This window comes from Lepidochelys kempii, chromosome 2 (assembly GCF_965140265.1).
Source record: "Lepidochelys kempii isolate rLepKem1 chromosome 2, rLepKem1.hap2, whole genome shotgun sequence".
Lineage (NCBI taxonomy): Eukaryota > Metazoa > Chordata > Testudines > Cheloniidae > Lepidochelys > Lepidochelys kempii.
Genome location: NC_133257.1, coordinates 265,389,942 through 265,404,389, shown reverse-complemented (window position 1 = coordinate 265,404,389; position 14,448 = coordinate 265,389,942). Strand labels below are relative to the sequence as shown.

General features: G+C 53.0%; 1 protein-coding gene across 1 annotated transcript in view; it reads left to right on the top strand.

Annotated features, from left to right (window-relative positions):
- The first annotated feature begins 1,953 nt into the window (after nt 1-1,953).
- Nucleotides 1,954-14,448, top strand: part of CCDC12 (coiled-coil domain containing 12) — an 85,756-nt gene continuing 73,261 nt past the window's right edge. Inside the window, exon 1 of the mRNA XM_073334852.1 lies at nt 1,954-2,143. Within this exon, the coding sequence (XP_073190953.1) occupies nt 1,991-2,143 (153 nt within the window). The 5' untranslated portion in view covers nt 1,954-1,990. The remainder of the gene's footprint in view (nt 2,144-14,448) is intronic.

The window sequence follows — 14,448 nt, the reverse complement described above, 5'->3', positions numbered from 1 at the left end:
AATCCATCTGAGCCAATTATACTCACGCCCCCTAAATCCACCTGTCGTTTCAATTGGACGTGGGACTCTTCCCTCTTTCTGCACTAACCTGCTGTCTAGCGCTGTCCATGTGCTGCAGCCTCCTACCCCAGGAGAGGGTGAAATGAACCCATGGTCCCGTTTGTGTCTCCGTTCGCACAGAGCTTTGGGAGAGATGGGGCGAGAGATTCCTAGGGCCAGACTGTCATCCTGTGGATGAAGAAAAGGAGTACTTGTGGCACCTTAGAGACTAACCAATTTATTTGAGCATAAGCTTTAGCTCACGAAAGCTTATGCTCAAATAAATTGGTTAGTCTCTAAGGTGCCACAAGTACTCCTTTTCTTTTTGCGAATACAGACTAACACGGCTGTTACTCTGAAACCTGTCCTGTGGATAGAGAGATCTAGGGGCAAGGTGGAGTTTCCCAGTGACAGGAATCCTAGGTAGCATGCGGGGAGCCAGGGACAGGAGCCTACCAACCCCGGCAAGCCTAGAGACTAGCAGGGAAAGGGAGGCCTACTCCTGAGGGCAGCTGCTGCTGTCCTGTCCCTGATTCTCCCCTGCCTTCTCCTCTCCCCCTCCCTTCTACTTCCCCACTCTCCCCTAGTCCCTTCCTCCTTCTCAGTCCTGTTACCCCCTCTCCCAGCCTGCTCCCCTTCCCCACCCTGCTCAATCCTCCTGCCCCATCCCTACTGCTCCCCTCCCCCATCAGCTCCCTCTTCCTGCCCCATCCCCTCTGCTCTCCTCCCCTCTACCCTGCTCCCACACCTGCTCCCATCCCTCTGCTCCCCTCCCCCACCCCACTCCCTCTTCCTGCCCCATCCCCTCTGCTCCCCTCCCCCACCCCACTCACTCCTCCTGCCCATCCCCTCTGCTCCCCTCCCCCACCCCGCCCCCCTCCTCCTGCCCCATCCCTCTGCTCCCCTCCCCCACCCCGCCCCCTCCTCCTGCCCCATCCCCTCTGCTCCCCTCCCCCACCCCGCCCCCTCCTCCTGCCCCATCCCCTCTGCTCTCCTCCCCCACCCCGCCCCCTCCTCCTGCCCCATCCCCTCTGCTCCCCTCCCCCACCCCGCCCCCTCCTCCTGCCCCATCCCCTCTGCTCCCCTCCCCCACCCCGCCCCCTCCTCCTGCCCCATCCCTCTGCTCCCCTTCCCCACCCCACCCCACCCCGCCCCCTCCTCCTGCCCCATCCCCTCTGCTCCCCTCCCCCACCCCGCCCCCTCCTCCTGCCCCATCCCTCTGCTCCCCACCCCACCCCGCCCCCTCCTCCTGCCCCATCCCCTCTGCTCTCCTCCCCTTTATCCCTCCCCTCTGCTCCCCTTCCCTTCCCCACCCCGCCCCCTCCTCCTGCCCCATCCCTCTGCTCCCCTTCCCTTCCCCACCCCGCCCCCTCCTCCTGCCCCATCCCCTCTGCTCCCCTCCCCCACCCCGCCCCCTCCTCCTGCCCCATCCCTCTGCTCCCCTTCCCCTCCCCACCCCGCCCCGCCCCCTCCTCCTGCCCCATCCCTCTGCTCCCCTTCCCCACCCCGCCCCGCCCCCTCCTCCTGCCCCATCCCTCTGCTCCCCTTCCCCTCCCCACCCCGCCCCCTCCTCCTGCCCCATCCCCTCTGCTCCCCTCCCCCACCCCCGCCCCCTCCTCCTGCCCCATCCCTCTGCTCCCCTTCCCCTCCCCACCCCGCCCCCTCCTCCTGCCCCATCCCCTCTGCTCCCCGCCCCCTCCTCCTGCCCCATCCCCTCTGCTCCCCTCCCCCACCCCGCCCCCCTCCTCCTGCCCCATCCCCTCTGCTCCCCTCCCCCACCCCGTTCCCTCCTCCTGCCCCCCGCCCCGGATCCCCGCCCCCACCCTGGCTCCCGCCCGAAGCGCTCAGGCTCCGATCGATGCGCTCGGGGCTCCCCCTGGCCCCGCGGAGGCCGCTCGATTGGCCGGGCCTGTCCCCTCCCCCGCGCGGTGTCTGCCGGGCGTTGGGGAAAATGGCGGCCCCCGTTGCCAACTCAGGTCCCGGCCCCGACCCCGGCATCGGCCCTGGCCCCGGCCCCGGCCCCGGCGTGGGGCGGCTGCAGGAGGCGGCGCTGCGGCGGAGGGAGCGGCTCAAGGTCTTGCGGAGCCGGACAGCGGCGCATAAGGTGACCCGGCCGGACCCCGGGGTGGGAGCGCGGGGGGGGTCGTCCTGTGGGGGAGGGGCATTGGGAGTGGGGGGGATGGCTGCAGGAGCTGGGGGGGGGCCTGTGGGGGAGGGGGATGGGAGCGGGGGGGATGGCTGGAGGAGCGGGGGGAGGGGGATGGGAGCGGGGGGGATGGCTGGAGGAGCGGGGGGAGGGGGATGGGAGCGGGGGGGATGGCTGGAGGAGCGGGGGGAGGGGGATGGGAGCGGGGGGGATGGCTGGAGGAGCGGGGGGAGGGGGATGGGAGCGGGGGGGATGGCTGGAGGAGCGGGGGGAGGGGGATGGGAGCGGGGGGGATGGCTGGAGGAGCGGGGGGAGGGGGATGGGAGCGGGGGGGATGGCTGGAGGAGCGGGGGGAGGGGGATGGGAGCGGGGGGGATGGCTGGAGGAGCGGGGGGAGGGGGATGGGAGCGGGGGGGATGGCTGGAGGAGCGGGGGGAGGGGGATGGGAGCGGGGGGGATGGCTGGAGGAGCGGGGGGAGGGGGATGGGAGCGGGGGGGATGGCTGGAGGAGCGGGGGGAGGGGGATGGGAGCGGGGGGGATGGCTGGAGGAGCGGGGGGAGGGGGATGGGAGCGGGGGGGATGGCTGGAGGAGCGGGGGGAGGGGGATGGGAGCGGGGGGGATGGCTGGAGGAGCGGGGGGAGGGGGATGGGAGCGGGGGGGATGGCTGGAGGAGCGGGGGGAGGGGGATGGGAGCGGGGGGGATGGCTGGAGGAGCGGGGGGAGGGGGATGGGAGCGGGGGGGATGGCTGGAGGAGCGGGGGGAGGGGGGATGGGAGCGGGGGGGATGGCTGGAGGAGCGGGGGGAGGGGGATGGGAGCGGGGGGGATGGCTGGAGGAGCGGGGGGAGGGGGATGGGAGCGGGGGGGATGGCTGGAGGAGCGGGGGGAGGGGGATGGGAGCGGGGGGGGATGGCTGGAGGAGCGGGGGGAGGGGGATGGGAGCGGGGGGGGGATGGCTGGAGGAGCGGGGGGAGGGGGATGGGAGCGGGGGGGGATGGCTGGAGGAGCGGGGGGAGGGGGATGGGAGCGGGGGGGGGATGGCTGGAGGAGCGGGGGGAGGGGGATGGGAGCGGGGGGGGGATGGCTGGAGGAGCGGGGGGAGGGGGATGGGAGCGGGGGGGGATGGCTGGGGGAGCGGGGGGGGATGGCTGGGGGAGCGGGGGGAGGGGGATGGGAGCGGGGGGGGATGGCTGGGGGAGCGGGGGGGGATGGCTGGGGGAGCGGGGGGGGATGGCTGGGGGAGCGGGGGGAGGGGGATGGGAGCGGGGGGGGGATGGCTGGGGGAGCGGGGGGGGGGATGGCTGGGGGAGCGGGGGGAGGGGGATGGCTGGGGGAGCGGGGGGAGGGGGATGGGAGCGGGGGGGATGGCTGGAGGAGCGGGGGGAGGGGGATGGGAGCGGGGGGGATGGCTGGAGGAGCGGGGGGAGGGGGATGGGAGCGGGGGGGATGGCTGGAGGAGCGGGGGGGAGGGGGATGGGAGCGGGGGGGATGGCTGGAGGAGCGGGGGGGAGGGGGATGGGAGCGGGGGGGGGGATGGCTGGAGGAGCGGGGGGAGGGGGATGGAGCGGGGGGATGGCTGGAGGAGCGGGGGGAGGGGGATGGGAGCGGGGGGGGGATGGCTGGAGGAGCGGGGGGAGGGGGATGGGAGCGGGGGGGATGGCTGGAGGAGCGGGGGGAGGGGGATGGGAGCGGGGGGGATGGCTGGGGTGAGCGGGGGGAGGGGGATGGGAGCGGGGGGGGATGGCTGGGGAAGCGGGGGGAGGGGGATGGGAGCGGGGGGGGATGGCTGGGGGAGCGGGGGGGGATGGCTGGGGGAGCGGGGGGAGGGGGATGGGAGCGGGGGGGGGGATGGCTGGGGGAGCGGGGGGAGGGGGATGGCTGGGGGAGCGGGGGGAGGGGGATGGGAGCGGGGGGAGGGGGATGGCTGGAGGAGCGGGGGGAGGGGGATGGCTGGAGGAGCGGGGGGAGGGGGATGGCTGGAGGAGCGGGGGGAGGGGGATGGGAGCGGGGGGAGGGGGATGGCTGGAGGAGCGGGGGGGAGGGGGATGGCTGGAGGAGGGGGGAATGGGAGTGGGGGCGGATGGCTGGAGGAGCAGGGGGAGGGGGATGGGAGCGGGGGGGATGGCTGGAGGAGCGAGGGCGAGAGGGGAGCTGTGGGTGTAACAGAATTGGGGAGCTCCAAGGGTCACCCAGGGGTGGGTTGCGTGGGGAGGTCTGGGAGCTGCTGGTGTTGGGGGAATGGGGGGGATCTTGTGTGGTGTGAGTGTACACAGTCGGGGGGGAATTAAAGGTGTTTTTGGGGTTGGGGGAGCAAGGGCAGCTGAGGGCAACCAGGGTGAGAGGAGCTGAGGGAGACAGGTGCACTCAGTATTTGTGTGGGGCACAAGGACAGTGGGGGGCACTGAAGAATTGGAGGGGGGCCACAGAGGAGCAGGGTAGTAGGGAGGTGTGCATGGGAGTTGGGAGAAGACTGGGGGATGTCTGGGGGAACCTTTCAAAAGTGGCAGGAAGGGCGTGCGCCCCAATGGACCTGCCTGTGGTATTTAGCTAACCAGTAACCTGCTGATTGAGCCCCGATCCGTAATTGGATATCTGTGGGCAGTCGCCTCCATCTGTGTAGGGTTCCTACTGACTTCATAAAAGCTCTGTAAGGGTTGCAGGGGATCCCCTGTGTGGGTCCAATTGCAGAACCAGAGCCCATCTCTGCTACTTATTAATTCATTGTTATCTTTGCTCCATGGTGCTGTATATTCGCCTTTGCTGAATAACCATGTGCTGATGTACAATTCCATTCCTGCTCTTGGCTGTTGTCATCCACCTTGTTTGTCTTGTGTCTGTTTTAGCTTGTAAGATCCATGGGATCGTGTCTGCTGTCTGTATTGAATGGCACTTAGCTCATTTAGTTTGAGGTGGTGTTAAAATAATAAATAAGCCCCAATATGAAGTGCACAGATGGGAATCGGTGGTCAGAGTTAAGTATAAACTGGGGATTAATTCTGTCATGTTCAAATATTTTGTATTTTTTATAGCAGTTTCTGATTTATTGGGGTGGGGGGAGAGGCTTACAAATCTTAATTAATCCCCCAAACAATCTATCAGAAGGGTGTTACCTGCATGGTACTTCTGGGGAAACTGAGACACGGGATCTGTGATTTACTCAGACCATGCACGTGTCAGTCCCATGATTATGACTTGGGAGTTTCATGGCTCTCAGTCCTGTGTTCATTGCCTGTCACCTTGGTTTCCTAACTTTGTGTTTTGTGATGGTAAATTTGCAATGATAAATGATAGAATACCAGCCCCAGATCAGCTGTGTGGAAACACATAGCATGAGTACAGTAAGTGAAAGAAGGGGTTGGGTTGGGTGAGCGGGGAAAGAGTCCCTTGAAGAAGGAGGAAAGATGGGCATGACTCCTGTGGAGAGGTGAGAAGTTACTCAACAATCACTGGGGAGAAGGCAATGAATGACTCAGATAGCTTGATCTTCATTACAGTGCCTGAACTCTGTGTGTAAAGTAGACCGAGTTACCACCTCGTGGATTTTGTCCTTCAGGGAAAAACCACTTACTGCATGATGCTGAGATATGATATTGTCATATTGTGAGTTTCATTGTGATGTGACTGTACAGCGCTGTAAGTGTACTTATTGCTGTACAGTAGGTGATCTGTACCAAATGGATAACGGATCTCAGCTACAAAAATCAGCCTAAAATCAGTAGCAGGAACATTACAGGGCAGTGCAAAACACAACAGAAAATAGTATATAGTCAACCTACGTGGAACCTTAGATTGTATGCCCTTTGGAATAGGAACTGCCTCTTTGTATAGTACCTAGCACAATGGGTTTCTGGTCCATGACTGCACCTTCTAGACCTTTTTTACTGTATTAATAATAATAATAATGTGGTGTTTTTCTAGGCTGAAATTATTTCTGGGATAGTTAAAAGTGGCTTTGCAATCACTGCTTGCTGAATCACTCTGGATTGAAGTTTAGGTACTAAGGTGGTGGGGTTTGTATAAGTAGCTTGGCAGGTAAATTCAGGGTGACCTTACAAAATGACTTAAGTCAGTTTTGGTCAGGGCATTCTCTTTTCTCCCTCAAAGGTGGAATTGGAAGATTGTTGGAAGGAGGGTTGCAATTGTTAGTCTCATCAGGACAGTTTTATAGTCATTTTGAAGACACATACAGAGTTTGTTTAGCTGCGGCTTCTTGAAAACTATTAGTTCCACTTCTTTTATTATCCTTGGTCTTTAATGGGGGTTGCAGAACATACAACTCTAGTTTGTGTCCTGTATGGACCGGCACACAAGATAAGGAACCAGGTAGCACAGAGCCTTTGTACTTTTTCTAGGTACTTTCAAAAAAGTTGATATATATTTTCCTTCCCTCTATTAAATCCCCTTCCTGTACATGGTACCGTGTGTTGCCATGTTCTTTTGTCTCTTTGCTTTTGGAAGACAGATGAGGCTCAGGCATTCCTTTGTTAGTGGGAGACATTGCTTACACTATGGGAGTCTTGTCACGTCTCTTGGACAGGGGCGGCCAACCTGAGCCTGAGAAGGAACCAGAATTTGAAATGTACATTGCCAAAGAACCACAGTAATACGTCAGCAGCCCCCCATCTGCTCCCCAGTGCCTCTGCCTGCCGGCAGCCCCCTCCAATCAGTGCCTACTCCATCCCACGCCCACCACAATCAGCTATTTCACCTGCGCAGGAGGCTATGGGGAGAGAGGGGAGGAGCGAGGGCATGCAAGGCTTAGGGGAAGGGGCAAGGGCCTTGGGGGGGGGGGGTGGAGTGGGGGCAGAGCAGGGGGTTGAGCAGTGAGAACCCCCAGCAAATTGGCAAGTAATCATCTATTGCTCCTGCCCCGGAATCAGTGCCTCGGTAAGGAGCCGCGTATTAACCTCTGAAGAACCGCATGTGGCTCCGAAGCCACAGGTTGGGCACCCCGCTCTAGGAGTTGTCAGCTACACCTGTAGTGTCCACCTAGTGAGAAAGAGGCTAATTCTGAGACTTCCACTCTGTTTCCTCAGGGGTATCAAGTCACTTCAGGCTGGTTAGAGTCTTTGGAAATTCAGAAGAAATCCATGCAGTTAAGAATTTGGGCTTTTCTTGGAAAACCTGTATTACACTACACATCTGTAGTGCCTTTGATACTGTACACCAGGCGTGAACGTGGCCCACTTTTTCATTCAGTTGCTGGCTTAGACTTCATGATGTAAATCCTTTTCTCGAGCAAACTAAAGAGTGAAAGCCTCCATTGTTGTGCTGCTCAGGAACATGCAAAATAAATGTGTTGACCTCTTTCTGGGTAGGAAACCGTTGCTTCATGCTGGGTAAGTGTAATGTGTAGCTTACTTTGTTTCTTCATTTGGGTAGTTTTCAAAATTAGGTAAACAAATGCAATGTGCGGCAGATAATTTTTTGAGTTCCTGTTGGATGCCACTTAATCATAGTGCTACACCTCAACAAGAGATCAAATAAAGGTGTGCTCTTAAATTTGCCTGTGTTGGTGTCCTTAAGAATTCCTGTAAGTTGGGTTGTATCAGTGCTTGACTTAGTTTCTGCAGTATGTTTATAATAGGTGTGAACCAAATGATGACTTATCACTGTCTTCATTATTGGGGCTTGACCAACTGAGTGTAAATGGTGGATGTTTCTGAAGTAGCTCATAGGAGCATCAAAGTCATCAGCCAGAGCTTGAAACACTTATTGTTATTTGCCACTTTAAATAGCAAAATTGGAAAACATATTCACGTTCTCTATATGTGTATATATCTATCTTCTTACTATATGTTCCATTCTATGCATCCGATGAAGTGGGCTGTGGCCCACGAAAGCTTAAGCTCAAATTTGTTAGTCTCTAAGGTGCCACAAGTACTCCTGTTCATATTCCAAAACAAACTCCCTCTTAAAGAAAGGGATAACATTTGTTGAGATACACAATAGAGACGTGATTGGTGCAATGCACACCGTGATTACCTTATCTGAACTTGGCCTGTACAACATTTGAAAAGCCCATAGTCGTTGCTATGCAATCTGAATTTTGGTTTGAGCTCTTCTTACTCAATTTGTGCCACTGCCAAAGCTGATGTTATTCCCTGTGTGATACCATCAGCTGTCCCAGATTCCAAGTGTACTCTATCACAGAGATAGTACAAGGTTTCCATCCTACACAAAACTGATGTATGCAGACTCTTGGTTCAGCTACAGACCTGTCAGTGGATCCAACAGCACGTATGGTAATAAAACCTAGCTTTCTGATTGTATTTCTGAGAAACTTTTCTAAGACCCTGTATTTGTCTTTGTAAAGCATTTCCCTGTGGATGTTAAATATAGCTTGCTCCAAGAGTAAGGCCATCTGTGGCTTGCAAGTTGCAATGTATTTCAAAATCTCAAACTGAAGTCATGTTTAACTGCTCTATAACCGGTGTTCAACAAGCTCGGCAAGTTTAAGATCTTCTCATGGAGCATTTTATGGAGCAGTCGGTAATGGGAGCTTCTTGGGGACAAAGTGATGCGTTTCCTGCTTCCATGCATTTCACATGAGCAACAGAGTGGTTGTGTATGTTTAGGAACCCAATTCTAATGGTCTTATACCCAGTTACAAGCAGAGTGTCCTGATGACCAAGCTTTTCATGCTTTCGGCAAAGTACACAAGATTTTATCTTTCTGACGTGAAAATGATAGCCACTTTCCGACCGTAACCTTTAGCGTGCAAGCTTTATTCTCCCTCTTAAAATCAAATCAAAGTCTGCCTGGCCAAAGCTTCTGCTGCTAAACTTACATGGCTTTAGAAGTTGCTTTGTAGCCTATTTCAGCTTGGCTGGAATATTAAACATTTGCTTGCCTTTGAATTACCTGAGTGTAACTGAAAAGCCTAAACCACATCTCTTGGTTCTCCACTCACCATAGACTCCTGATCAGTGCACTAAAAAACACATTCAAGCTGAGGCCCAGCAGACGTTCTTTCCAGGATGCTATCACCTTCTCCCAAAGCATTGTATGTAGTTGGCACCAACGAGGCCCATTCATCACCCCTCTGACTAGCAGCTCAGTAGTTCTGCTCTGCTCAGCCCCTACTCCCCTTACCACTAAATTCTTTGGTTCGCTACCACTCAGCCCTCCTGGTCACCCTCACCTCTAACTGACAGCTCAGTTTGCTGCTGTTCAGATCCTGCACCCATCCTCCCCTGTTCTCATCCAATGGGCAGGAAACCTGACCCTCTTATTTACTCAGAGGGTGCTATGTCTTGCCTTGGGCTCCTAGGCAAAGGGGGTTTCCCTAGCTGGGTTGGAAGATCACTTCAAGCTAAGTGACTAGCATGCATGGAAGGTGCTTTTAACCCTGTATGATTATTTGTGTTATGCTGGTACCTAAGGGAGCCCCGGTCATGGACCAGCACCTGATTGTGCCACACCAATTTCCTAAAAGCTGATATATTTGCGAGTAACTGGGGAAGATGTAAAACTGACAAAAGTTCAAATAGTCTTTTATCTAGTATCCAACAGAAATCCATATGAAGGGACAACATGGGAGCAATGCTTTCTGAAGAATAAACTTCCCCTCTTTTTGTTTCTTTGTAGAAGAGGAAACGTGCCGGACAGTGTCTTAATGTTTAATATGGCCTTGCACATTTTTCTGCAGGCTTAGGATATTTAAATATCTTTGATAGAGGTTGGTTATATAATTGGCACTTAGCTGATGTTTTTGGTGCCACGTCCAATTAAGAGGAAAGCAGCACCGGGTTTTCTGATGCCAGCCTTGGTAACGCTCACATGATGATGTCGATCAGTCTTTTTAACTTTTAAGAATTTTAATTTTGAAACAGAGTGAGAAGTGCTTCCAGCTTTTGGGGGAAAAACGGGGGTGGTTGTTCTAAGTAACTGAGTGTGCGTCATATCTATAAGAGCAAGCCTCTCTCAAATGGAGAGCATAAGAGAGAATGCTTGGGGGGCAGTTTATCACTTAGTCATTCGGCACAGCAGTGGGGCGGAAGAATCTGACACTGCATGCGTTTTATACAAAAGTGTAAAACCGCATAATAAGTACTAGAAGCAGCAGCTGTATTTGTACTGTAGGTGCATCATAATGTTCTCAGCTTGCTTGAATCTTCTTACGTTAATTCTAATTAACATAGTAACGTTTTTCTTATCGTACCATGTAGTCCAGCCCACTTATTGTCTGCTGCTTTCACATGACCTATCTTTTTTCCATTAAATAGCTGAAAATCAAATAATTAAACAGAATGCTGCTTTTCACACATTAACAGTTATTATTGCTAAAGAATTAAGTTAGGCTCATTTTAAAGCTTAATACTACATGCCTGGTTGTTTTTAGTGCCCATCACTTAGCTACCAAGTGCAGCATCACTATCTGATTATAAATTTTGGAACACAGAGAATGTGGTCTCTTAGATTTATTTAAAGCTTTTAGGCACGTGATTACCTGACTTCTCATGACTCCTAGCTTGCTTAGGCTCCGGTCCTTCCAACATTTAAACACATACTTAACTTCATGCACTTCAGCAGTCTCATTGTCAATGGGACTACTCTCATGTAAGTGTTTGCAGGATTGGGGCAGTAAAGCATAACCTCAACATCATTCATTTACAGTAAATGAAAATAAGATGGAGGGTAGTTGTATCATTCCTCGTGGAAAATTGAAAACCCACTTGTACTACAGGCCTCAGTTGACTCTTAGATCCCAGCACTGCAGTTCCTAATTGAAATTATTGGTGAGCTTTGCCTACATAAGAAATGCAGGATTGGGTCCAAAGGGCTCTTTGGAGCAGGGAAAACTGTTTTACAATTAACCCCAAATCAGAAATTGGCCACTGGTATTAAATGGGCACACTTGCATGGAATCAACATCAAAACATTTAGGGTTGGACTTCCTAAGTGACTTAAGAGCACAAGCTGTGTTGAATGTCAATGGGACTTGTAAATCTACATCATGTAAGCACTTAAAAATTCCACCCTTAGTACATAGAGAATCTTATTCCCGTTTACCACAATTTTCCATTAAGCTAGTTGACATTACAAACTGTTAGCTTTATCTTTTTCTGTTGCAAATGTTTGTTTAAGAGTTTTTATGTAGTGATGTTATAACCATTTTGGTCCTGGGATATTAGAGAGACAAGGTGGGTGAAGTAATATCTTTAAATGGACCAAATTCTATTGATGAGAGAGACAAACACAAAGCTCTTCTTGAGGCCTGGGAAATGGAATATGTCAGAGCTAAATACAAGGTGGAACAGATTGTTTAGCGCAAGTAGTTAACACATATTTCAAGGGACCATTCAAGGTGAAGTGGCCTGTTAACTCCCGTCCAATCATAGGGGGAAAGGAAGGGTGGGAGGGAGGAAAAAGGCAGTTTGGGGGGTGATCGCTAGTGGGTTACAGATTGTTGTAATAAGATGGAAATCCAGTGTCTCTCTCTATTAGTCCATGATTTTTAATATCTAACTGAGTTAAGAATTTAAGCTCCCAGGCTCGTGTTTTGAAGGCATTGTGCTGGTTTCCTTGGAGAACAAGGACTGAGTGGTCAGCTATAGAGTGATCATTTTGTGAAAAGTGTTCACCCACAGGTGACTGGGTGGTTTTGTCTTTTATCATTTTTCTGTGAGAGTTTATTCAAGGGTGTAGCGATTGTCTAGTTTCATTGACATAGTTGTTACTGGGGCATTTAGTGCACTGGGTGAGGTCTCATCTTTGGCTGTCCCTCGATGCGAGGATGATGTCTGCCAAGGGGGTTCATTGGTGGCTTTTTAAGTGGTTGAGGAGCCCAGTTCGTGCCCTGCAAATTTTCCCACAGAAGTGACAGATGTAATCTTGGAGGAGACAGAGTTGCTGGCTGGACTTTTGTGTCCTTTCTTTCCTCCTTTGTCCCTAGCCTCTGTTTGCCAGAAGCTGGGATTGGGTGACAGGGTACGGATCACTTGATGATAACCTGTCTGTTCATTCCCTTTGGGGCACCTGGCATTGGCCACTGTCAGAGGACAGGATACTGGGCTTGATGAACCTTTGGTCTGACCCAGTATGACCGTTCTTATGTTCTCTGTCTCATGAGCACATCTGTTCTCCTCAAAGTGAGCTGTGGCTTGGTGTATGGTGTGACGCCACCGTGTTCTCCCAGTTTGTTGCATTGATGCCTCACTTTTTAAGATGTACTTTCAGTATGTCTTTGAAATGCTTCTGCTGCCCTCCTTCCCTGATTTAACTGAGAGAAGAGTACTTGCTTTGGGAGGCGAGCGTCAGGCATACGTACAAAGCGTCCAGCTCAGTGGAGTTGGTGTTTCATGGCCTGTGCTTCTATACTGCTGCTGATGGCTGCAGAGACAACCCTGATGTTACTACGTCAGTCTTCCCAGCTGATCCTGAGAATCCTCCTGAGGCAGCGCTACTGGAATGCTAGAGATGTTGTCGATAGGTTACCCAGGTCTCTCACTCCTAGAGAAAGGTGTGGATAACAACTGTCTTGTAAACCAAGATCTTGGTGCCAGTTTGCAGACCCCTGTCATTGAAGATTTGTTTGAGTAGTCTTCCAAAGGATGTGCTGGCACAGCGGATCCTGTATTCAATTTCTGTATTAATGCTGACTGTTTGGGAGAGGTGGCTGCCAAGGTAAGGAAAATGGTCCACGTTTTCCAGGGGTTCTCCACTGATGGTGGTTTGTAGAGTATGAAGAGTAGTTTGTGCAGGTGAGGGCTGATAGAATACCTTGGTTTTCCTGATGTTGAGATAGTGACCCAGGCTGTGATAGGCATCTGCAAAAAGGTTTAGGGTACTTTGCATGTTGGCCTCTGTGTGTGTGAGAGAATGACGCTGTCATCTTCATACTGAAGTCAGTGATGCCAATTCTCGTGATCTTAGATTTTGTTTGGAGACGTTGAAGATTGAAGAGTTGACCATCCATACGATATTCAGTCCTGATTCCATCAGGAATATGGTCATGGATGAGAGTTAGGATCACGGCAAGGTAAGTGGAGAAGAGTGTTGGAGCAATGATGCTTGACACCAGTGTGAATGATGAATGGTTCGGTCTCTGAGCCGTTACACAGCATGGTGGCAGTCATCCCATCATGGAGTAGTCTGATGATGGAAATGAATATTTGTGGCCAGCCAAACCTGCACAGCACCTTCCATAGGGCATCACGTTTGATAGCCAAAGGCCTTGGTTAGATCGATGAATGCTATGAACAGTTCCTGGTGTTGCTGTCTGCACTTCTCCTGAATCTGTTGTGCCACGAAGATCATGTCAGTTGTGCCTCGGGATGGCCTGAATCCACAATGTGATTCAGGGAGGAGTTCCTCGGCAAGGGGGAGGAGACGGTTTAGTAGGATCTGGGCAAGGGTCTTCCCTGTGATGGAGAGGAAGGCAATACCTCGGTAGTTCCCGCACAAAGATTTGTCCCCTTTCTTAAATATTGTAACAATGTTGGCCTTCTTAAAGTCAGGTGGAATTTCTTCACAGGTCAAGATTTTGTCAAGGAGTTGGCAAAGTTTGTGCTGGAGCATTGTTTCACTGGCTTTAAAAACCTCAGCTGGGAAGCTGTCTGGGCCTGATGTCTTGTGTTTTTTTTTTGTTTGGGTGATAGCACACCCAGACTTCCTCAGAAGATGGGGGGGATCAGCAAGGGGTTCCATTGCAGAGCCTTGTGGAATGGTGTCTTTAGAGACTGTGGATTCGCGGTTTAGTAGGCTCTCAAAGCGCTCCTTCCAGCGTTGTTTAGTGGCCGCATTGTTCTTGAGGAGGGTGGAGCCATCCTGGGAACTTAAGGGGGTTGGGCCTTTGGAGCTTGGCCCATACGTAGCTTTTGTTGCTCGAAAGAAGCTTCTCATGTCATCCTGATCTACGAAACCCTGGATCTCAGAGGCCTTCTCGTGCCACCACTTATTTTTGATGTCACGTAACCTCCTTTGGACTTTGAGCAAGTGGTAGGCCTCATGTTATCGTTGGTTAGAGGAATCATTTTGCCAATTACAGAATGCAGTTCTTTTCTGTTGAATTAATACTAGGATTTCCTTGTTGTTTTTGTTAAACCAGTCATGGTGCGGATAAGTGGAATATTCTATAGTTTCAGCACATGCACTGTGAATGGTATTTTTTAAGCTCTTGAATGTCACTGATGTTATCAGGCAAGTTAGAGTTTCTCAGATAGCTGTTGCTGGAACGTCTCGCAGCTAGCTTGGTCTTGAAGTGCTTTGACGTTCTACTGTTTTTGCTTAGTCTTTGGGTGTTTGTGGTGTGGTGGAG